Raw genomic sequence first — 24,950 nt, 5'->3', positions numbered from 1 at the left:
CAGGTGACAATATGAAGGCGAGCACTCCGCGAGAACAGGTCTGAGGGTCTACTACACCTCTTACTCTGCCAGCAGCTTCTCGAGGGAACTTCCGATTGGTCGCATATTTAGAGTGCCCCCATGCCAAACAGCCACTACACATTTATAAACATCCATCTCTCGAACCCGGAGCCCTACGCTATGGCAGTCAGAGTGACTAACCATTTTCCTGGTTGCGTAATGGCAAACCGCACATTGAATTGATCAATGTTAACGAATTTCACTTACTGCGCATGCTCATGTACCGTTGACGCGGGAGGAAATACTGGAGACTAAGCATAAGCAACCCTACAAAAGTCTGTTCGTCATGTCATGTTTTCGTATCAACTGTTTCCCCCCCCCCTCCGGGGTCGACGTAGAGAACTCTATGAAGCTACTGGCTAGGATCTGTACCTAGGCAGTCTCGGCCACGGGTATAATATTTTTGAGCTTGGCGGTTCCAGATGATCCGTGGGGTGGGTCTGCACTCACTCTTCACGGATGGAAATTCCCGTAACTAGGGTATCGGTAGCCAAATAGCGCCTGGGCCATTCAGCGTCCAGTCCCGCTGTCCTTGGAATTCCGTGTAATACCTGGAGGGAGGGGTAGCTCGTGTAGTACCTGCGGGTAGCACTTTCAACGTCCAGTCATAGCGCCAGGCATTCAGCCCACCCCATTGTGGTCTCTGATCGCTGGGACGGTGGTCTTGGTTGACCAGTGTAGCAATGGGCCAGCTTTGGTGGTGGAGATTAATTTTGAAGCTGTTGTCCTGGTGATGTGGGCACCGGGACCTCAGTTGGAGTGTTTGACCATCTCCAAGGTGGCTTTTTGCTGGGTAGCCCGCCCCGTGCCGGATATCGGGGGTTTCAGTTGGGCATAAACCAGTCGTGTAGTGTCATTAAGTTGACGGGGAACGTATAAAGTTTAGTTAGTTAGTTAGTATCAACTGTTTAAATTGCAATAATACAGAAATTTGTTTGTGCCTAATGCATTTGCTTCTGTTTCATTTTATTTTGGTTTATTTTGTTCAAAAGCATTGTATTTAAAGCCAGTTATTAATAATATTTCTTTACACTTTTAAATTCAGTAATTTAAACTGGATTTATTCCTTAATTTGTCAAAGTATATATGAATGGAAAGTATGGTAAATACTCATTTGCTTTTATTCCTCAGATGCATAATCAATAAACATTCAGCTAATATATTTTGTAATGTTTACTGATTTGGTAATCCTCATTAAACGAAAATTTGCCTAGTTTATAATCAATATTTACACTTTTATGTAATGAAGCAACTTATAACCTAATATGTTTTAAAACCCGGAACTGTTTACGCCCAGATAAACAGAATATCAACCATATACCCTATTTATCTCCTTTAAAATTGCGCTAAATTATCTTCTGGGCATGCACAGTATGCAAAATTCGTTTAACATTGATCAACTGAATGTGCTGTTTGCCATTACACATCCCGTTTAGGCGGCAAAAATATTAAGAATAAATACTTTATCATCAAGACACAATAACACGCCGAATAAATACTAATTCAGAAGTCAAACAACAAAAATCAACATTATATTTACAAAATTTTCACAGGACTAGTTTCGATGGTTTTACCGAACCGCCATCCTCAGCTTCAAAACCGCAAATGAACAAGATAGGAAATAATGATAGCTATTGACAGGGGCTTTTCACCCAACATTATTAATCAAGTAGTTAAAAAATTCTCATCTCAACACACTAAAAGACACACTCTTGTTTTAGGAAATTATAAAAATTCTGTTGTCATTCCCTTCTTTCCATCAATTGGCTATAAAATTGCACATATTTTGCAGAAATTTAACTTTCGTATTGTTTATTCTCCCATCAATAATATTCCGAGTTCCCTACTCAAGGACCCCATTCCGGATATGAATTCCTGGGGTATTTATAGGATTCCTTGCCAGTGTGGTTTAATTTACATTGGCCAAACTAAGAGAGCCTTAAAATTTTGCGTCAAGGAACATTAGGTATATGTTAGAAAAAAGGACACACAGAAGTCTTCTGTTGCTCAACATTGTTGGTCCGAAAATCACACTTTCAATTTTTCTGCTGCCAAAATTATTCAAAAAACATCTTCCATTGGAGAACTGAACATTTCTAGAGGCATTTCACATTCATAAAAATGTTTCTGTTCTAGTCAACGATCCTAATTCCAATCCAAATTTGCCTTCGGCCTTTAAAGAAATTATGTTTTAGTTCTGGTTTCACCAAAAGATGGCGCCACTTGCTTATTCTTGTGCAGGCTTTCTTATCTTATCTAATCATTATTTCCTATCTTGTTCATTTGCGGTTTTGCAGCTGAGGATGGTGGTTCGGTAAAACCATCGAAACCAGTCCTGTGAAAATTTTGAAAATATAACGCTGATTTTTGTTGTTTGACTTCTGAATTAAATACTTCATCGTTTACTAAGGCATTCAAAGTTCTGATTCTATAAAACTGGACAGTAACTTTCGAAAGAATTCCTTTAGAAGATCTTAGATTTAAACATTTATCTTCATTATACTACATTTAAAAACTTTGTTTTAAAAAACGTCTTTTGTACTTACACTTTCTAGTAGAGGTTTAACTGTTTCAGCTTGACCGAGAATTGAAGCATGCATCAGCGCTGTCAGGCCTTTCCAATCAGCAGCATTTGGATCAGCCCCAGCTTCAAGAAATAATTTCACGAGTTTAGTTCTACTTCTGCTGCAGTCGTCTACTGCTACTACAGTGTATATGAGAGGCGTTTGGCCCTGATCATTTCTGCAATTAACATCTATGCCAGCTTCTGCAAGAAGCATTGCTTGTCTGTGTCTCTTATAACGGATGGCTTCAAATAGGCCATAGTGCCCTGAAGAAGCTGCAATCATTTCTACCCGAACAGCAGTATCCTTGAATTACGTCACAAATAATTTACAGAAGATAAAGTTGCTGCTGCATACTTCCCAAATTCAGGCTTGTATTATCCTGCTGAAAAGTAATATATTTCAGTAAGTGACACAATATAGTAATGCATAAATAATAAATTACTCATTAAAACTCTGAAAGGTACAGTACTTATTACAGAAAAGCTCTCGCACGTTACCTAGTTTAAGAAAGATACTCTCATGGGAGATATTTTAAGGGTAACTCCCTCGTATTTACATTATCCACGTGGAAAATCCCGAAAACGCTACGTAATTGGTAGCGTTAGTGCCATTAGCTGAGAACAGAATGTTTAAGACCCGTCAGTATTCTATAGACGCATCTATTTTGTCACAGCCGGATCCGCCCGATTTGAAATATAAATTGTTATTTCAAATTATACTTCTAATCATAAAAATAGAGCAAAAATTGCTTAAATTTTAGAAGCTTCTAAAGTATTAGAGTAGGTTATACAGAATAAAGTGAGAAAAGGAGAGCGACAACAAAAACATTAACATAAAAGAGAAATATTTCAAAATTATAGAAAAAATCACACTAACAGCGTTCGTTGTACGTGTAGAAAAAAACATATTAATACATATTAATTAAGTAATTAGTTTCCTCAATATCCTCTTTGCAGTTCATTCTTCAGATTTTTTACTACACGTATATTTACTACACTTATACTTTATTGTTTACTTATACTTATATTTACTACACTTATACTTTATTGTTTACTACACTTATATTTACTACACTTATACTTTATTGTTTACTACACTTATATTTACTACACTTATACTTTATTGTTTACTACACTTATATTTACTACACTTATACTTTATTGTTTACTATAACTATTATTGTTTACTAAACTTATATTTACTACACTTATACTTTATTGTTTACTACACTTGTACTTTATTGTTTACTACACTTATACTTTATTGTTTACTACACTTATATTTACTACACTTATACTTTATTGTTTACTACACTTATACTTTATTGTTTACTACATTTATATTTACTACACTTTATTGTTTACTAAACTTATATTTACTACACTTATACTTTATTGTTTACTACACTTGTACTTTATTGTTTACTACACTTGTACTTTATTGTTTACTACACTTATACTTTATTGTTAACTACACTTCTACTTTATTGTTTACTACACTTATATTTACTAAACTTATACTTTATTGTTTACTAATATAAACGGCATGGCTTTTGACTATAATGACAGAAGTTTTAAAACTCACTTAAATTTAAAAACAGATGTTTAGATTTGTCCCACAAGCTCTAGAGCTATTTCCAGATGCGTTAAAGTTATATTAAACATCATTTTGATTTTCATAACTTTTGGATAAATCAACTTTTAGTTCTCCTTTTTCCTTTCCTTTCTGTTTTGTGGAAGGGTAAGAAATCGTCAAATTACATCTGCCGGAGGTACTCTAAATCAAACGTAGCGTGGAATTTAGGAATATAACCCCTACATACATTGTCTTAATCAAATAATATAGTTCAACTTCATTCTATTTTGTGTTCGCTTACGATTTCATTACGATACAGATTTAGAAGATTTGAATTACAGATCGAAAAATACCTTCATGAATAATGTAGAACATATATACAACATCTCTTAAATTTTAAACAGTCTATGGTAATTAAGAGCTCTTAATGTTTATTTATGTATTTTACTTTAGCCATTCGAAATCAACATTAAATTATTTTTTTCTCTGTTACATAAGTGACGGCATTTAGGGTGTGTGTGTGTGTGATTATGGCAAAGCCTCGAGGGCAATCTGCCTAGGGGGAGGGATGCCTTCGTGGAGGACTTTCTAAGGGAAACTAGCTCGTATACACGTTACGCATGGGGAAAACCACGAAAACGCCCATGCAGCCAGCCCGTTCGCGGGATTCGAACCTCGGACCGAACTACCAGTGTTCAGCGACATTACCGCTCGGCCGCTGGTGGGCACGACGGCATTTAGGGAAACAAAATGTTTTTCGTTAGCATGCATAAATCGAGAACCATCAAAATTTTAAAATATCCAGAATTTTAAAACGCTAAAAAACAGAAGCAGGAGTAAAATTGCATTAAATTTATCCTACGTCACTCCTTGTGAGGAATTAAATTTAAATATGAAAACATAAAGTTAAAAGGTTATAACTGAGCCGCTTTTTAATTTGAGTCCTAGAGCCCTACCAAACAACTACAGAGATAACACTGCATCTCAAAATAGTATAACAGACACTTACGAAACTTAAAACAATCCTTTTTATTAAACTGAACATTAACAAAAAAACTGCACGAATTGTGCTCAGTGGCGTAAATAAAGGTATGCAAGGAATGCCGTCGCATAGGGGCCTGAAGGCTTAGGTTGGTTGGTTGATTAGATTACGGCAAAGCCCTCGAGGGCTATCTGCCTTAAAAGGATGCCTTCGTGGAGGACTTTTTAAGGGAAACTGGCTCGTATGCACGTTACACATGGGGAAAACCACGAAAACACCCATGCAGCCAGCCCGTTCGCGGGATTCGAACCTCGGACCGAACTACCAGTGTTCAGTGACGTTACCGCTCGGCCGCTGGTGGGCCCTGAAGTCTTAGGAGCCCTTGAATGTCCTGCTAAACTACATTTATATGTTTGAATTTAAAAGCAAACGGATGCACTATATAATAGAATCCGTTTTCTTTTAAGTTTTTAAGAATAACATTCCTGGCTCATATATTTAAGAATTTGTATTCTACATAAGGGATTTCTTGAAATTTATTAATTATTAATTATGAATTTCAATTTTTGAAAAATTAGTTCTAAATTTCTATCTTTATATATATAATTATAAGATAAACGTGATACTTAATAAGTATCTAAATACATAAAAATGAAATAAAATTATGAAAAGACAAAAAAAAAAGTCGTTAACGATCTTGCAAAGAAACCTGAATATTGATAGAGTGAACTGGGGAAAAACTGAAAAAAATATGTAAATGTATGCCAACGCTTAACACTACATCGGAAGGTTCTAAACATATGCTGCTATTCAGATTTTAAAAATTTTGTGTTTTTGGTGTTTAGCTGTATGTGGCGTAAGTGCGAAGAAATCGATGCTAAATTAAAAATAATTAAAAATATTAATTAAAAATATGAAACCGCCTTCGCCGGGAATCGAACCACGGACCTCTGGAATACCGGCCGAGCTTGCTACCGTTACACCACGAAGGCACGCTAGGGAAGTGGGAGAAATACTTTATAAACTGAAGCCTACTAACTATTAGAAAAATAAATAAAACCTTACAAAATTATAGAAAGCATTTCAGAATGCATTTATTCAGACAAGAATAAAAGTACTCACAATATCATAATGAAAGTCATTTAGAAAATGTGAAAAGGTTCCACTATATTGTGTTGATGAAAAAATAACGATGAATAGTGCTGTCGTTTCACAAAGCATTTGTTCAATATCTTTCATTGAAATGCTGCCTTCAAACACAGATTATTTCAAATGATTGCTAAAAATGCAAACAATGAACACTTCAAAGTGTTTTTTTCGATTTCCGAGGAAACATTTACGTTATGGAAATAGCTCACCTAAATGCGACAGACTGGAAGACGCATACATTTGCTGAAATCCTTGTTTCTATAAAATTATCGTTTGAAAAGCAGTCACTGGAAAGAATCAGTTAATAAAATTGTTAAAATTTTCATGATGAATTTTCATGATGTTTTTATTAAATGTTGTAAGGATCTTAAGTTTTACTAACGTTTATTTTTATTTTAAATCTTTACTATCACTTCTTATTTTCTACTTCCGGTCAGAATTAAAAGCGTTAACTTATTTATGCAAAATTTGTCTGGCGAACGCCAAGTACTTAAGTTGTGGCTTTTTGCCAAGCGAGAGAGAGGAAGGAGTTACTAGAAGCAGGCCGCTTGCCATAGTAGTTTTACTCGGTTGCTGGTTGCCTTCAAGGCCAGAGGTTTAATCCTCGTGATAATTTTTAAACGTATTGTAGTGTTAACAGTTCTCTGTACTACATACGGCTTCCTGTTAATATAAGGCCAATCTTCCTTGTTTATTATTCCAAAGGTAAGTTAGAGTTTAGTTAAATATTTTTATATTCTTACGTTCAGACCACAAGTAGTTGGTCTCTGTATTTCCGAAGTACGGAAATTATTGTAAAGAGTGAAAAATAAAGGGTTTTGTATACCCTTCCTGTGTATCTTGTCTACTTCCCACAGTTATTGAACATAGCTTTAGTAAGCTCCCTGTTCCGAGTCAGGTCCTTGCATGTTCCCAAAGAAAGTAAGACGGAACATTGAACCTGATAATGTCTCTCAAAAATTTTTTTACAAACTTATTTATCCACAGAGGTAAATTAAAGTTCCCATATAATGAATTTATTCGTTTTATAAATGAGCTAAGCTGATAATTAGTTTCTCTTCTTCAGAGAACTTGTGGACAAAACAAAAAAGGAATAAAATTTCGATTCTTTTAACTAAGTTTTCAGCCAAAACGAAACTGTGTAACGAGTTTGAGTACCATTTCAGTAAATTTGTAAGAACAGAGCAAATTTGTTGGAAAAATGAGCTTGATACATTTCTAAAGCAAATTAATTTTAATAGTATAGTATTTTTAAAAATACAATATATAATCTGGTTAGGACACGTTATACTGAAAAGTAAAAAACTTTGAAAATTAGATCATTTAAGATAAATTTGAGTATCATTTGAAGCAAAGTAGAGATGTTTAATATCCCATGCAGCGGTACTTCGAAAATACTTCATGTGTCATTTCATGTGAGATATTTAAAATGATAACACCTGCATATAGTTTCGAAACTCAAAGATACAAGTTTTATAATAATAGAAATCCTTCAGATAAAATGGGACCTTTAACTAACAGCTTACCTAGTAGATATATTGTATTTATATGTGTATTCCGCCCCCTCCTTTTCTTACTAATTCTATTCATTGAAAAACCGGAGGCGAAAAATATGTATTGTATACATTTTCTGAGGAGACGGCTTAAATGGAAAACATAACACAAAAATAAACACATATAAAGATACCCTAATATCATTTTATTGTGTATTTGAAAGGACTTGTCACTTTAAATAACATTCCTTTCACTTACACAAAAATAATTTCCTATTTGTGCATACATTTTACATTATTACCATAAACCAGAAGACTTTAAATCATACGCTGAAAAACTAAGGGGAAAACTACGTGAGAAGTAGAAAAAAAGCCAGTAAGTACAGTGTTTAACTACTTAAATGGAATCAAGTTGTCTATGCAAAGAGGAAAATATTTATTAAAATTAGACAAAATAACAACCTTTTAATCTTATGTTCAAAGTTATTTTGATGTCAAATGATTTGAGAAACATATCTTATCGTCTCTGAATTCGCTATGTAGACGAAACATTCGCACTTTTTAATTAACTTATGGGTCATTATCTCAGAACCAATACCAAAATTAAGCTTCAAATTATGATTCGCTATTGAAGATTTGTTAATTCCATTTTTCTGGACATAAGATTTGTATTTCTTGGAGCAAAATTTTGAAGCTTTTTTAGTTTGATCAATATGTTTCAAACTACGTCGACAAGATATGCTATAAAGCTCGGAAAATTAAATCTTCCGAAGGCGATGGAATCGTTTAGAACTAACAATGACCTTTATTGATAAGGGAGAAAATAACCAGAAAGGTTGAACGTCTGTTGTATCCGTGTAATTTTACAAAAAATAGAATGATGAAAAGTTTATTAATGTTATTTCTAACAACGAATTCCATATTCAAGGACCCCCATTCCGGATATGAATTCCGAGTTCCATACTCAAGGACCTCATTCCGGATATGAATTCCTGGGGTATTTATAGGATTCCTTGAAAGTGTGGTTTAATTTACATTGGCCAAACTAAGAGAGCCTTAAAATTTCGCGTCAAGGAACATGAGGCATATGTTAGAAAAAAGGAAACACAGAAGTCCTCTGTTGCCCAACATTGTTGGTCCGAAAATCACACTTCAATTTTTCTGCTACCAAAATTATTCAAAAAACATCTTTCATTGGAGAACTGCATTTTCTAGAGGCATTTCACATTCATAAAAATCTTTCTGTTCTAGTTAACGATCCTAATTCCAATCCAAATTTGCCTTCGGCTTTTAGAGAAATTATGTTTTAGTTCTGGTTTCGCCAACAGATGGCGCCACTTGCTTATTCTTGTCCAGGCTTTCTTATCTTATCTAAACATTATTTCCTATCTTGTTCATTTGCGGTTTTGCAGCTGAAGATGATGGTTCGGTAAAACCATCGAAACTATTCCTGTGAAAATTTGAAATTATAACGCTGATTTTTGTTGTTTGACTTCCGAATTAGTAACGAAATGTCTTTGATGACAAGGTGAAAGTTTCTTAAAGTGCTTCTTTCAATGATCACGGGAAAAGTCTTGTCAATGGCTATCCATTTCGAATAATTAGGAAATAAAGATTCTGAAGAACAAACTTTAAGAGTGAAATAAACATTCTGTGAAAAAAAAAGTTTTTTTTTTTGCTTATCGGGATGACATGAGTTAGCCTGCGGAGAGAAAGAAACAGAAAAAGGTTTCCTATAATCAGTGGCTCTGAAATCAGATTCATTACGAATGATTAGAATATCAAGGAAAGCAAAGGAACACTCAGGTTTAATTTCAAGAAATGAATTGGATGACTGGGTTAATCGAATGTGAGTGAGAAGAGGAACGAGAACCAATTGACTTAATCAAGGCAATGCTATTATCGTCCGCTCCTTTTAGTTCGAATCCGTTGTAAACACTATTAAGAGTTTGACTTTCTTTGGGAGCATAAACTAGCATCAGACTCCTAACAGACGTTAAGCGGGTTATTGCTGTGTTTGAAGTGAACCTCAGAGTCTTCGAAAAGTTTGAAGCAAACCTTTTTATTTAATGGAACTCAGAATATAAACGCACTTCTTGTGGTCACAAGATCAGCCACCATTTATGGGATTCGACTTAAAGTAACTGTCAAACAAAATTTAAAACTGAACTTAGTAACGCGGGTAACCTATAATGCAAAGCCGAATAATTACAATTATATCACAGCTGACAAAGCTAAGTAGTACAACCTCGAGAGACAGAAACAAAGCTCAATCCCGAACCCTCAACTTAAATACTGCCTAACACAGTTATCTTTCTAGTGAAGAAACGGAAAGGAAAAACAGTAGTAAAGGCTGAAATTATAAATAACTGGTTAATGCAAAACAGTAGTAACTCTAGAAGTTTCTCTATAAGAAAACATTAGAAAAGCTAACTGCCCCACGCTGGAACTCGAACCACGGATCCTCCGGCTCTATCTGAACGTGGTAACCATTTACAGCATGACAGCACTTAAGGAGAGAATGCAATGGTTCTTTATAATGCTATTTATAGATTGCTTTAAGCTTGTAACACCTGTCTTGGGTTCAAATAAACATAGCTACCTCACTTATAGATAACCTGAGCAGGGTACATAGATTTTATGCGTGAATTCTCACCGCTAGAATTTCTAAACTCTTAACTCTTTCGCATCGAGAGAGGGCAAAATCTCTATTCCCCAAACACCGAAAACGCCCGTATCTAAGAATTTCTCCTGGAATGCTTTTCCTTTCCCCATGACAAATTGAATACTACAGCGCTAACAATAACCTATTTAAGTAAAGCGATAACCTCTTTCTTGGACGCTTTTGCCCTGTGTGAAGTTCCCTCTTGGGACGGGATTGCAACTTCAGGCGTCAAAAGCTAAACACTGACAGTAAACAAAGGAAAGAGAAGGTGCATTAAAATAATAGAACTACTTTTAGTAATTCAGAAGTCAAACAACAAAAATCAGCGTTATATTTTCAAAATTGTCACAGGACTAGTTTCGATGGTTTTACCGAACCACCATCCTCAGCTGAAAAGCCGCAAATGAACAAATTAGGAAATAATGATTAGATAAGATAAGAAAGCCTGGACAAGAATAAGCAAGTGGCGCCATCTGTTGGTGAAACCATAACTAAAGCATAATTTCTTTAAAGGCCGAAGGCAAAGATGGATTGAAATTAGGATCGTTAACTAGAACAGAAAGATTTTTTTGAATGTGAAATGCCTCTAGAAAATCTAGTTCTCCAATGGGAGATGTTTTTTGAACAATTTTGGCAGCAGAAAAATTGAAAGTGTGATTTTTCGGACCAACAATGTTGAGCAACAGAAGACTTTTAGTAGCTTCAAAAGAAAGATTGACATGTCATTTAACAATACCTGAAAGCAATGAGTAATGCAGTAACGTGATGGGGAAAAGCACTAGGTAGAAAATTATTCAGGCGTTTCGCGCGTCCAGTTGATGTCTGAATGATCGGGCGTTTGGGGCGATTTCGATGCGAAAGTGTTAAACAAACAGACATATAATAAGAAAACTTTAAATTTATTCTACCTCACCACTTTTGGACTAAATTAAAATTATACAACACAAATTATTAGTCACCTGGATCTAACCGAAACATAAGCTTCCTCTGCAGAGATTCAAACTTTCTAACTTGCCAAAACCGAATCTGTCATTTACGATATAATATTTAGTTCGAGGCCAGAGTTGGAATCGCCAAGAGGAAACAAAACTTTCTACGGCAATGCAGTAACGATGGAAAGGCCGGAATTCTCGAAGCACAAATCCTTCTAACTTAAACTGCTTTCCACTCAAATCTACAAAAATTTTGGAATGAGTAAACTTCGAGCGAAATGAGGCAAACAGCGAAGATATAAATTAAATAACCTTTGAGTACTAAAACTTGAACATAAATGCAACAGACTTAATAACGGTCAAATTATTCTTATTATTGGACTATTTATCCACGAAACCGTGCATAATTTCCAAAAATGAATGATATTCGAGACTTACCATATTTTCCCAGTCGTGTTCCAAATATTAAAGGCAGTAAATCACTATTCTGGAACTCACCCATATTATGCTCATAATATATTGATCATAAAACATCCTTTCTTTTATCCTTTTTGTTATTGAAACAGCTTAGGCCTGGGGGATTTCTGGTTAGAAACATTTAGTTAAAGCTGTTGTGCTTCCGGGTTTTGATACAAATTACTATCGCGCTCTGATAAGTTTGCCAGCTAAAATACTAGATCAGGGGGAAACGAGGTCGATTCGGTCATCCCCAAATATGCTTTTGCCATCACTAACATTAATGAATCCTCTGGATGGCTTCCAAGATGAAAGATGTGGTGTTTCCCATTGATTGTATCAGAGGAAGTGATACTTTATGCTTGGGAAGAATTCGCTTTTAAAGAGTAATAGTGAATGCTTTATTTTGAAAATATGGCGTTTGTATTGGCTGCACGCAAATTACAGTACACATTATCTTTTCTTTCTGAAATCCATCAGTATTTTCTTAATTGTGTAGCACTTTCATCTTTTTACGACTGACATTTTGTAGAAGTCATTAGGATTTTTTTGAAGCTGGGGACTAGAAAAATGAGCAGTGCCTTCGCCGGTACTCGAACCTGGATATCTCCAATACGCGCCAAGTATGCTACCGTTACACCCCGAAGGCATGCCAGAAGGTGGGATAAAATACCTTATATAATCCCCCTTTTAAGGGGCGATTGGAGATTACAGGATCATGGAGATGAGAAAGGAAGGAGTGGCCAACCGGCACTAGAAGTGAAGCACTGCTTCGAAGCTTCGGTCACCAGATGGGGTGTTCTTTGTTTACATTCAGAAGCTCGCTTGACAGTGTTCTGATAGTATTTCGACACACGACAGTTCCATACAATTTGAAAAAGGGACACTTTCGCATGAAAGAAACATTCATAGTGTGATAGATAATAGCAATTTGTATAGTTTAGTGACATTTACGCAAAAATCACATCTTGGTTATTTTTCGATAACTAACAACAGCGATTTTGATTATGAATTTGTTTTATAAAATTCTAAGCTGTTGAACTACAAAAATATAAATTTTAAGAAAAATGTTATGCTTAAAGAATGAAAAATACCTTACGGTACCTTTAAAATTGTATACGTCTTTCGATATCCTTGATAGAGTATTCGCTACTTTTATTTTATGTTCCAAACGCCAAAATGTTTTAAATAAAATAAATTTTTTTCACATCCATATATTATTGTAACATGTACCTTTTAAAATTTTTTAGAGGAGAGGCTTTACTGCTGCTCATTTTAAACTCATCGTTTTAATTTTAAATATCTGAAAAATAATCCCTTTGGGCTTACACGTTTTACTTATTTGTGTTAATTAAAAATAAAATATAGTGAATGCACAGAAATTAAAGATTTGCACATGCCGGAAATGAAAAATATGAAATATGTATGGGTATTTATGCATGTGCTTGCAAAAAGCATGGATCTGCCTTTAACAAAGTACATAAATATTCATTAAATTATTTATAAATGTATTTGAAATTAAGAGAATTTATTCATTTATAAACATATAATATTTACATCCGTAATTACAAACGTGACGTAATTACAAAATATTTACATCCGATCGCGTCAAAACCCATTAATGGTAAATGACCCAATGTTTTGGTCACCACGTAGGGATCGCCGGTGCTTCAGAGCAGGGTACGGGAGAAACCTGTTTAGGGCTACTCCATCTTACTTCCTACCTCAATGTACGGGACGCATATTTCCCAAGTGCACATCTGTGTAGCCACCGAGGGAGTGGCTTCTAGGATGGACCAATGAGAATCCAGTAATATTTCTGTCATGTCACATGACCTTTCGCGTGCTTTAATATGGTTGTAAACATTTTGCCACACAATTTTCTGTACAAAATAATGAAAACATCGTCGATTTCTTCTGAAAATTTTCATTGCGAAGTTAGATCAAATATAAGCAGTTGTGAAGCTTTCACTACCTGGTTGAAAGAATTTGAAATAAATGTTGGACACCCCGTAAAAATATCCATATGAAGTATTACTTAGTAAGTGGTAAATAACATGAAGAAATAAATATGTGATAAACATCTGAGCCTAAATGCTATCGTTACATAAAACTATGCATAGAAGAAAAATATTTGCGCCAATTATATATTATATAAATAGAAGTCAGCCCTTTTTATTGCAGTCTATATGAAAAAGATGTTCTATAATAATAGCCAATGTAGAATTTTATTCAAAGTAAACTTTACTAATTTGTATTCGTATATATTTAGTATATTAAATTTCACATTTAAGAACTGCTCACTCTTAAATGTACTGTCTACACAAGCAATGCTCATCAAACAGAATGAATTTATCTTATTCACAACGAATATATTCATTTATTCAGATATAACATTTAATACTAACAATCGATATAATAGTGTTACACACAATATGTATTTTGCATCTTACACTTTCAAAATCAAAAGAATGCAGGCACCGAGATAAGAAAACACTAGATTCATTGTAACTCTTCCAGTCCTTCTCAGTTTAATAAAAAAAATAAAAAATAAATAAATAAATAAATAAATAAATAAACTATACACTTAAATTCTCTTAATCCACAGTTGTTAGTAAATGCATAATATTCCAGGCTAATTGTAGCTTGGGTCTTTTTCTAGATGTAAAGAGCAATAATATGCTGTGAAGATCAATCTAAATATTAATGCGTGATAAAAATCGCGAAAGTGAAATGTCAGCGATTAATTAAAATCATAAAATGAAAGCACGACGGGATTTTCTACTATTACACTATACATTTATAACTACGAAGCAAACGCAAATTAAAACGTAAACGCTCACATGCACGAAGGTTTAGCGTCACAAGAGCAATAGAAGCTCATTGGTCCATTTTCGAAACTCTTCCCTCGGTGGCTACGCTGATGTGCACTTGTGAAATATGCTTACTGGACCTACTCGCCAGATCCTGATGGTGAAGAATCATCATGCACCACCACCTTTTAGTTCGGACTCCACTATAGAAACATAAGGTTATTTTGAAGCTAGAGTGCTCTCGCTGGGACTCAAACTTGGACATCTTGAATACGCGCCGTGTGTGTAACCGCTATCCCACAAAGGCAAGCCGAAAGAAGGGAGAAAATGCCTCATATCTTAACTAATGTAAGCGTTTTCATTATAAGATAAAAATAGTCTTCAATTTTATATAAAAGAATATGTTTGACTTTTTAAATTTTGAGCCAACCAATGAATTGTTTTCGCTTAATGCCAACAAAAATTCCAGATTTAATCTGGTCACTAAAAACGAGATGTTACTCAAATTTATGATAATGATCTATGAAATATTAAACATAAGATCGATACTTCGTTTTCGGTTCTTTAGTTTAAGAATAAAACTAATGAATAAATCCGATATCTTATAAATTATTCATTAGAAAGACGGAACCCAACTGCATGATGAGCATTCAATTACTCTAAACTCAAATGAATGAGTTTTATCTAACTTTACCATTTTGTTTTTCAGTTTGTGATGTTCTTTCTATCATTCCGTTTAACTGAAAGAAGCTATTTTATAAACGGAAAGTTTCATTAGTTAAATGGATATTATTTCAAGTAATGAAGATACAGAAAAAATATAAGCAGAAATAATTTTAAGAAATTGAGGCAGAGCTAAATAGCTAATCGGTGCTGTCTTATGCAAATGGCAGGAATCCCCTGATTTAAATTTAAGCTTATTATGTAGTAAAATTATATTATATATTTATGAACAGCGATGGATAACTAAACTCATGTCCATAAATTAAGGATAACGCAAAATCAGGCAAAGAAAGAGTTAGAAGCAAAACAAATTTGACTTATTTGTAAAGCTTATTTATTAAACAAAAGGTAAAGAGCAAAAAAAGGTGCTATATGTTTGATATTATTAAAAAAATTAGCGATTTTTTCTCCCTGGAACAAATTACAAAAAAAACCTATTTACAAAAAACCAATGTTACATGGTTGGTATAATTGTTAATACATTGTATGTCTCCCAGACGATGCAATACAGTCCGTACAACGCCTAGGCATACTGAGTATAAAATTATCGATCTGATCTTGGGGAATATTACACCACTCAAAACGAAATGCTCTCCGAAGTTCCGGTAGACATGTAGGAGGAGGTTGACGGGCAGCAACTCCTCGGCCAAGCACGTCCCACACGTGCTGTACTGGATTCAAGTCCGGTGAGAATGCTGGCCAGTCCCTACGGATGATATCCTCCGATTGAAGGGATTCGCTTACGATGTTTGCACGGTGAGGACGGACGTTGTCATCCATAAACACAAATTGTGCGCCCATGGCCCCGCGAAACAAACGTGCATGTTGTTCCAGAATGACGTCCCGATAGATTTGGCTTCTCATGGTTCCAATTTGAACATGCAGGTCAGTTCTGGAACCCAGAATAATTCCACCCCAAACGAGCACTCCTGCACCACCGTAATGGTGTCGTTCAATGATGTTTTCTTGGTGTTAACGGGTACCTGGAGCTCTCCATATGAAAGTCCGGCGAGAATCAGACTGCAAGCTAAACCTGGACTCGTCGGAAAACATCACACAAGCCCACTGTTGCGGTGTCCACAATGCATGCTCTCTACTCCAGGATAACCGCAGGCGACAGTGAGTTGCAGTAAGTGGAACGCATCTGACAGGCCTACCAATCTGCCCTAAGTGTCTGTACACGGTCTGCCTTGAAATTGTCTTACCACTGGCTGAAGAGAGCTGACGAGACAGGTGTGAGGCTCTGCTCTGCCTGTTTCTTTTGGCAGTAACTGCCAAATACCGGCCCTCATTCGACGTTGTAACTCTGGGGTGACCTGTGCTGTAACGTCTACTCACATTACCATCATCTTGGAATCGTTGCCAAAGCCTGGAGATGACACTCTGGGCAATTCCAAGTTCGTCTGATACTTCCAGTTGGGTACCCCACATTCCAGACAGCCGATAGTTCTACCACGTAAAAATGTGTCCTTTGTGTCATAACTATTCGGTTATTGCACTGAAATGCTTATAAAGCGCCTGCGAACAATTTTACTTTTTTGCCTGTATTCCTTATATATCACTCTCTTACACTCTCGTCATTGTGACGTACTATCGGTGTTATCTGGTTACTTCCTGAAATTTGCATATGATTCTTGAAGATGTGTGTAATGATTTTACAGGTGATATATTTATTTTAGAGTTCGATTTCCGTGTGACTCCGAATTATCCTTAATTTATGGACATGAGTGTATTTTAAACGAATATTCTGTATAAGACTGGATAATTTTTCGATAAATATTCATGTTTTTGCAACGTCAGATTCTACAAAAATAATAATAATTTGGATCGAATAACGAAATCTAATTTTTATTGCGATTTCCCGGTTCCTATACTTATATTTGGGAAAGGTTTGTGCTTGTTATGAAAAAATAATATTATAAGACGTTTGACAAAAATTAACCGGGATATTTAATTTTAAAATTTGCAATTTTCGATGTCATTTTCAATTCGCCTTGAAGGATCGGTTGATTACATTATAATTGTTTCAGGAAATAAGTTTAAATGAAGTGCAGCAAAAAATTGTGCAAAGCGAAAAATTTAATAGACCGTACAAGGAAGTCATATTGTGTCCACATCAGATCCTTTTACATAGGAAAAAAACGGAGTATTAGCCTGTAAAACATGTTTCACTGCATAATACATAATATTGCAGTAAAACCAACATCTCTAAACGTCAGGGGTATCCGGACTTTTCAAGATTTGACCATAACGAGGAATGCTTGACTTTTTGGTATATCTCCCATCCCCATTTTTTAATTAGTAACACTTATATAACTCGTAATTAGAGAATATTTAAGAATGAATTAAAAATCCTCCGCTTACTTGCGCTAGTAAAAATTCAGAAAATACCGGCATGTTACGAAAAATTAAAGAAATTAACTTCTTTATTTTTCACGGGACAATATTCACCCGTTCATCTTAATATAAAATCTTACTATTTCAGTTATAAAAGAAACTGAGAATGCAAATAAACTAGTGTTCCTCTTTTATTTGCATTTTATTTTATTTGGACAAGAGATCCCATAAATGAATTCTTTATCTAGATTCGTAAATTATGCACGCAGTATACTTGATTTACCTGCGTCACTCTTTCCTAATGGCAGCCATATTTGTTTACTGAGGGGCATTTCTTATGGTCCAAAATTTAGAAGAGACCATTCAATAAATTTTTAATCTCAAAACATTCAAATCCACTATATTCAAAACGCCTTCTTAGAATCACTTTTATGAAGTCATGCACTATGAACATTAAGAAAAGGTAGGAAAAAGAATTTGCTCAAATCATGGTCTAATTTGAGATTTTTACCTTTAAAAATATCAGTCAGCAAATAAGATATGAAACATCACAAAAATTGAAAACTCTCATGCAGACACGACATTATTTCTTTCTCTATGGTATATTAAATTATATGCATTTTTGCTGCATTTTATTTAAATGTATTTACTCGAATTTTATTATTTAATTAGAGATAGATTTATCATTCAATTCAATCAGTTCTCACTTCTCAACGGGCAACAAGACAGATTTTTTTGGTGCACAAAACTGAAAGTTTACTTTTGGTACCACTCGGCCAAAAAAAAAAAAAAAAAAAAAAAAAGAGAGAGAGAGAGAGAGTGAGAGAGAGAAAAGAAAACACTGAAGACGCAGAAACTGAACTCAATATTCTTCTAAGTTTTAGATGTAAACAAATATGGCTGCTATAGTACAAAAAATTTGGCTTAAATTAACAACTTTTATATTGTTTTCTTTTAAAAGGAGCGATTCGATTTTTAGTGCGTCTATAGATGGGTCTGTTTCCTTTTAGAAGATTTAACACACATTCACAAACGGATTTGATGAAATAGTTGGGACACTTTTTTAAAACAGATGCTTTTGATCGACTTTTTCCTAAGAGCTTTAGATAATCTATATCCTTCTGATGAAACATTCTGAACGCAAATGAGTTCTTCTTCCTGTATACTTTCTTTTATAAAGGTTGCAAAACCGGCGGCTTTGGTTAAGGCACAGCAGTTAAATCCACGAGAATGATACGAACATATTAATGAATATTTCCTTTTCTAAATTTTCTATTTTAGGGCTTTCTAAACTTATAATGTCTCGACATAAGAGATTTTCTAAAAAATGTTTCTTTTCCAAACCTTTCACAAATATATCAGAATAAACTGATGATAAGTACTATAAAATAGAAGAGTGGTATAAGGTAAAATACCATCATTCCAACTCAAATTATGGCGATTTCTAATCATTAATTTTTAATTTTTTATATTAAATTGTTAATTTTTGTTATAATATTTAATTGTTAATTTTTTATATCGTTTAAACAACTTTTATATTGTTGATAATTCTACAACTATTGCATGCAGATTAACTATAGGCATAATAAACATAACCAGAAGATAAGAACAACATAATTCAATCATTTTGGAAGCAAAAAATGCTAAATTTACCAATATATAAGAATTAAAATAACTGAGCTCACAGGGCCAAGTAAACTGATTGGGTATATATACATCTCTTTAAATACCTTTGGTGCAGCCATAAAGAGAGATGCACAACTACATGTTATAGCAGTCTTATATACAAAGTTTCAACTGTTCAATATCAAGTTTCAAGTTCTGTGGCTACTTTTGTTTGAGTTATGCGAAATACATACATACGTACAGATGTCGTGAAAACAAATCTCTTCTGAATCCATTTTAAATCCTTTCTTCAGCCCGTTTTGGGAAAAAGAGTCCTTTATTCTGTCCTTACGTACAGATGTCACACAAAACATCGTTAAATTTCATTCCATAGCGGCAAAAAGAGATATTTTTGTTGAAATATGATTGCCGGAATTTTTCTTGATTACAATACTTCCTTTTTTATTTGTAATTTCATGTAATTTTATTGTAATATTTAATTGCAACACCGTTTGTCCATTATATAGACAAAACAAAAAACTCTGGAATCTTAAGGTCCCTTTCTCAACATCTAAAAATATTTTAGTAACCGCTTAAATCATTTATATTTTTTCGAAACTCTTTAAAAAAAAAAAAAAAAAAAAAAAAAAGTAAATAGAGAGTTTGTAAGCTTGTTTCAAGCACAGACAAATACTAATAAATATAATTTAAGGTAAACAGAGATAAATATTCCATATTAGTACGTAAATACTAAATATGGAACATTAAATTCACTTTAAATAAGTAAGAGTGCGTAGATCAGGTTCAGTAATTTTTAGTTGAGGAGTTGAAAGATTTGAAATGTCTAAGAAAAGTTTTGAGCTTTATAATCTCGAATCTCTTTCAGTATTTCCAGCATTTAAAAATTCGAATGTCTCATCTCTGTTAAACGACTGTCAAGTGCACATTATTTTGGAAAGGCACATTTTGTAATTTTTTTTTTAAATATGTTTTAATTTATAAGGCGAACGAAAGTTCTTATTTATCAAAGATTAGTAGCAGTGGTTTAATCTTCGAAGGAGATGTATAACTTTCATTTTACAGTTAAATTCACTTCTTGACAAAATAAAATATATGGACGCGATTATGTCTTGGAAGATGACGACGAAGAACGAAAACAATCTAGAAATAGTAAGTTATTCATGCACTTTGTCAATAGTCACTACTGTGGGAAACAAATGACCTTTAATTCACCTTCCCGGCGATTAAGCGCATAGCCGTTTCTCAGAATATTGTCCTTCGGGTCAGAGTTAATTTATCAAATTTAATCATCGTTACTGATTAACAGACTGAGAGATCTGAAAGCAATAAAAGCACTTCTTAATAATTTAAATCTTTACTTTTTACTTCCTTGTACGAAGTAAAAAGGAAGTATTGTAATCGCGAAAAGGTTCAGGCAGCATATTTCAACGAAAATATCCATTTTGACCGCTCTCGAATGAAATTTAACGATGTTTTTGCGTGATATCTGTACGTAAGGACACAATAAAAGACTCGTTTTCTCAAAAAAAAAAAAAAAAAAAAAAAAAAAAAAAAAAAATTATAAAACTGCTTTAAAATGAATTCTGAAGAGAATTTTTCATGGCGTCTGTACGAACGTATGTGCATACGTATCTCGCATAACTCAAAAACGAGTAGCCTCAGAACGTTGAAATTTTGTATATAGGACTGCTAAAACATGTAGATGTGCACCTCACATTTTGGTTGCAATCGGCCGCACGAAACGTATATAAATATATTTATATATATATCCTCTCTGTTACCCGGCTCAGTGATCTCAGTTTCTTTACTCTTATATGTTTGTAAATTGTACATTTTATGCTTTAAAAATGATTGAATTATATTGTTTTTATCTTCCGGTTAAGTTTTTATGCCTTTAGTAAATCTATATGGAATATGTTTAGAATTATCAACAATTTTAAATTTGTTTAAGTGACACGCTAAGCCTTTTTTTTATGGCGGCCATTGACTGTTTACATTTGAAACAGCAGACTAGTGGATTTGTTGCCAATCTAGAGAAACTTAGCTTCGCAACAACAAAGATAACGCCTTCATTTATTATTGCCAATTAAATCATGCTTAATCCTTTCTGAAATTTTTTTCGAGGAAATAAGTATTTAAAATTTACTTCGTAATTTTTTATATAGATATTTTGAGTTTTTATGTATTTTTGCCTTCTCGCGAAGTGAGAACTGAATTAATTGAATGAGAAATACTCAATCGTCTGTGAAAAACGGTTTCTTTTTTGTCTTGTTTGCTTAATTTCTTTTATACATCGTTCTAGCTTTATTATAGTATTTGAATAGAACATGTGGCAACGATTAGATAATTCTATTCTTTAAATGATATAAATTTTGTGCATTATGAGTTATAATATGAACGAAATATAATATTGTTAAGTGAATCTAGCGACAGAGTGTCGCTAGGGTAAACAAATAGAGTGAATTTTAAAGAATGCATTTATTCTATTGTGGTTTATGCGCTGTCGGCGAAGTAGATTTAATTCAATCCAATCAGTTTAAATGAAATGAAATAAAAAAAAAAGCGTATAATTTAATATTCCGTACAAGGAAGTCATGCGGTGTACACATCAGAATTTGTTCTTTTATAATATGTCTAACTGATACAAATTTAAATGCATTTGATTTGCATTTTATTTAAATAATTTCTATAAACATCTGAAGCTTTGTAGTCATATATAAAGATATTTTTAACGCAATATGCTATATAATTGGCATATTCTTTTTTTATTTCTGCAATATTTTAAACTGTTTTTACATTAAAAAAAATTTTAACATTTTAATGACAATCTCTGATTTTAGGTGTTAGAGTGAATCTAAATTTTTCTCCCTCTCCTGCTTTCTTTGGTCCCGAAAATATTCTAACCAAATGACATAAAAAGGAAGGAAAAAAAAACAGATAAAGAGAAAATTTAAAACACATATCATTTCTAGGTACGTGCTCTAACCTAGGAATGTTTTCATACCCCAGCTTTGAAGTCTATACTCTGCTTTCAGTAGTCGAAATATTTTCTTGAATGGAAAAAGTTCGAATTTAAGTAAATACAATAGTAATTTCTTCCCCTTTTTTTAATTAAAGGTTCACCATTCAAATCCATAAATCATTATGCAAGATTACTTTTGAAATTACAAAGAATGGCATTTGAAATAGCGGGAAATATTCGAAGCTATTTCATCAAAATTTTCTGACTGATTAACATAAATGTCGAATTCGCGAATAATAAATTCACGAATAAAAGAGATTAAAGATCTTTGATTACGTTTCCAAATAAATTTTAAATTAAACTGGAGAGAAAAACCACGCTTACCCAATATTTTATCAGTCCTTAGCCGAAGAGACCATCTTTCATCAGAAAACAATAAAGCGAAATTGCCACGATCGACTAATCAACCATCGAAAGGACGCACGTGGTGAGATAAGTGAACAAAATACGGAGAATCGTTTTATGTGGCCACTGAATTGTTGTCGGTGTGACGTCATTGGATCGATGTTATCCCTGACCAATGGCAAAGTTTAAACACTCGTTGGATTACAAACACAAATTCATTTGTAGGAAATAATGGTTTCTGACTTAAACTGATTTCATTTCGATGAGTGCTCCTTCGCGTTAACACGATTTTATGTGTAACAGAAATTAATAATTCAAGGATGAAAGTCATCTATTACTCGAGCTGAGGAAACATTTTATCATTCACCTATGAATATTTTTCATGAATTTGCTGTTATAAATATTCTTCTTAAATATACTTATGACATACTGCATGAAATATATGCTTAAACTGAAACCACCTATTTATCTGATGACATTTACGATAAAAAAATCCAGATGGTTATTTCAGGACTACTACTGTAATACACTGAACATTACTGTAATCGTAATCATGTAGAATATACTGAGTAGACTGGTACTTGAATTGAAAAAGGTAATCTCAGCACAGTGATCATGCGATCATCCTTCACAGCATTGCTGTAAAACATTCTGATCCCTAGCGCATCCCTTTCCTCTAACACAGAACCGCAAGTTGTAACAAAGCATCTTTTGCTTTATCAAAATATGACACTAAAAATTATAGCTATTTACATACCGAAAGTTCCTTAAATGAGTGCTTTTCATAATGTTCAATCTAACTGCTAGTTCTTGAATAATACAAACTGTTTCATATTGGATGGGACAAAAATAAAGCACCTGGGAACACTGTAATTATTTTATTTTGAAAAATCAGATTTAAAATGAAACTATAGTTAACCAAGTTTCTTTAGATATTTTTCGAGTGCCTCTTCGATGACACCTGAAATATCTATGGGGTATTTCAGTTCCTGCCACACTCGTGATAGAACATCCTTTGTTAATGTTTCCAGCACTTCAGTTATCCGTCGCTTCAGTTGCTCTAAGTCCTGGAGAAATGGAGGCAAGAACCTTTATCTTTAACAAAACCCATAGGAAAAAGTCACAAGAGTTAAATCTGGGGATCTCGGTGGCCAACAAACAATGGATGTGACCCAGCAAACACTCATCTTCCATTAAACCAGGTGGATTTTCCGTGTCCTAAAATCGTAAATTATGATGAACTTTGCCAGAAACGCGAAAAGTGGCTTCATCCGTAAATATAAGTCTGTTCGCGAAAGATCATACCTCCAGCTTACTATATTGCCAATTTTCACAGTAACCTCTTGGCCAGTCCAGCCATTGATCGATTTTTCCACGAAATTCGTAAATTATTTTTCCACGATATTATTCGTATTTTACGAAATTCGTAAATTATGACGATTAACTGGCCAGAAACGTGAAAAGTGGCTTCATCCGTAAACATAAGTCTGTTCGTGAAACCACATACCTCCAGCATACTATCTTACCAATTCCTACAGTAATCTCTTGGCAAATACACCCATTAATCGATTTTTCCACGAAATTCGTAAATTATTTTTCCACGAAATTATTCGTATTTTACGAAATGCTTAAATTATGACGATTAGCTTTGCCAGAAACGTGAAAAGTGGCTTCATTCATAAACATAAGTCTGTTCGCAAAACCACCTACCTCCAGCTTACTATCTCGCCTATTCTCACATGAAGCTTTACGCAAACGGTTTATCGGAAGGTTTATGACCGAAATTGCAGACTTTTCCGTAACACACGCCACATCGTTACAGGAGACAAACTGAGTTCAAAACTCGCACGACGAGTTCCTTTTGTGGGACTTTGTAAAAACGTTTGTAAGGATTTCTTTAATTTATTTACCAATTAATCTTATTTTGAAGCAACCTTTTCTATTGCTCTTGTTCTCAACCCAATCTTTCTTGCCAGAGTGAGATTTCAATTTCGCATGATATGAGAAGTAGGGTAAAAAGTTGCTCTTTAAGGTGGTGTCCGAGTTGCTGCAGACAGAACGTATTCTGACTTTCGACCACGTTATTTCTCTAATAGTTAATCTTGCTATTTTACGGCCGTGCATATTAATTGACGGTTAATCTATCTCGAGACAACTACGTGTTAAATATCTCTGTGCAGCTCCGGTTGTTTATTTGACTCCGGC

General features: G+C 34.0%; 1 protein-coding gene across 2 annotated transcripts in view; it reads right to left on the bottom strand.

The window, feature by feature from the left end:
* Positions 1-22,855, bottom strand: part of LOC146996665 (uncharacterized) — a 60,547-nt gene extending 37,692 nt beyond the window's left edge. The window contains exons 1-2 of one of the 2 annotated variants that reach the window (XM_085817882.1): positions 22,725-22,855; positions 2,607-3,009 (exon numbers count right to left, since the gene is read on the bottom strand). In XM_085817882.1, the coding sequence (XP_085674008.1) occupies positions 2,607-2,909 (303 nt within the window). In that variant the 5' untranslated portion in view covers positions 2,910-3,009; positions 22,725-22,855. The remainder of the gene's footprint in view (positions 1-2,606; positions 3,010-22,724) is intronic. The other variant, XM_085817883.1, reaches the window with a different exon arrangement.
* Between the last annotated feature and the right edge of the window lie 2,095 nt (positions 22,856-24,950).

This window comes from Stegodyphus dumicola, chromosome 6 (genome assembly GCF_044657685.1).
Source record: "Stegodyphus dumicola isolate Sdum_Otavi_A_Nest chromosome 6, ASM4465768v1".
Taxonomy (NCBI): Eukaryota; Metazoa; Arthropoda; class Arachnida; order Araneae; family Eresidae; genus Stegodyphus; species Stegodyphus dumicola.
This window is presented reverse-complemented; position numbering and strand designations above follow the sequence as displayed.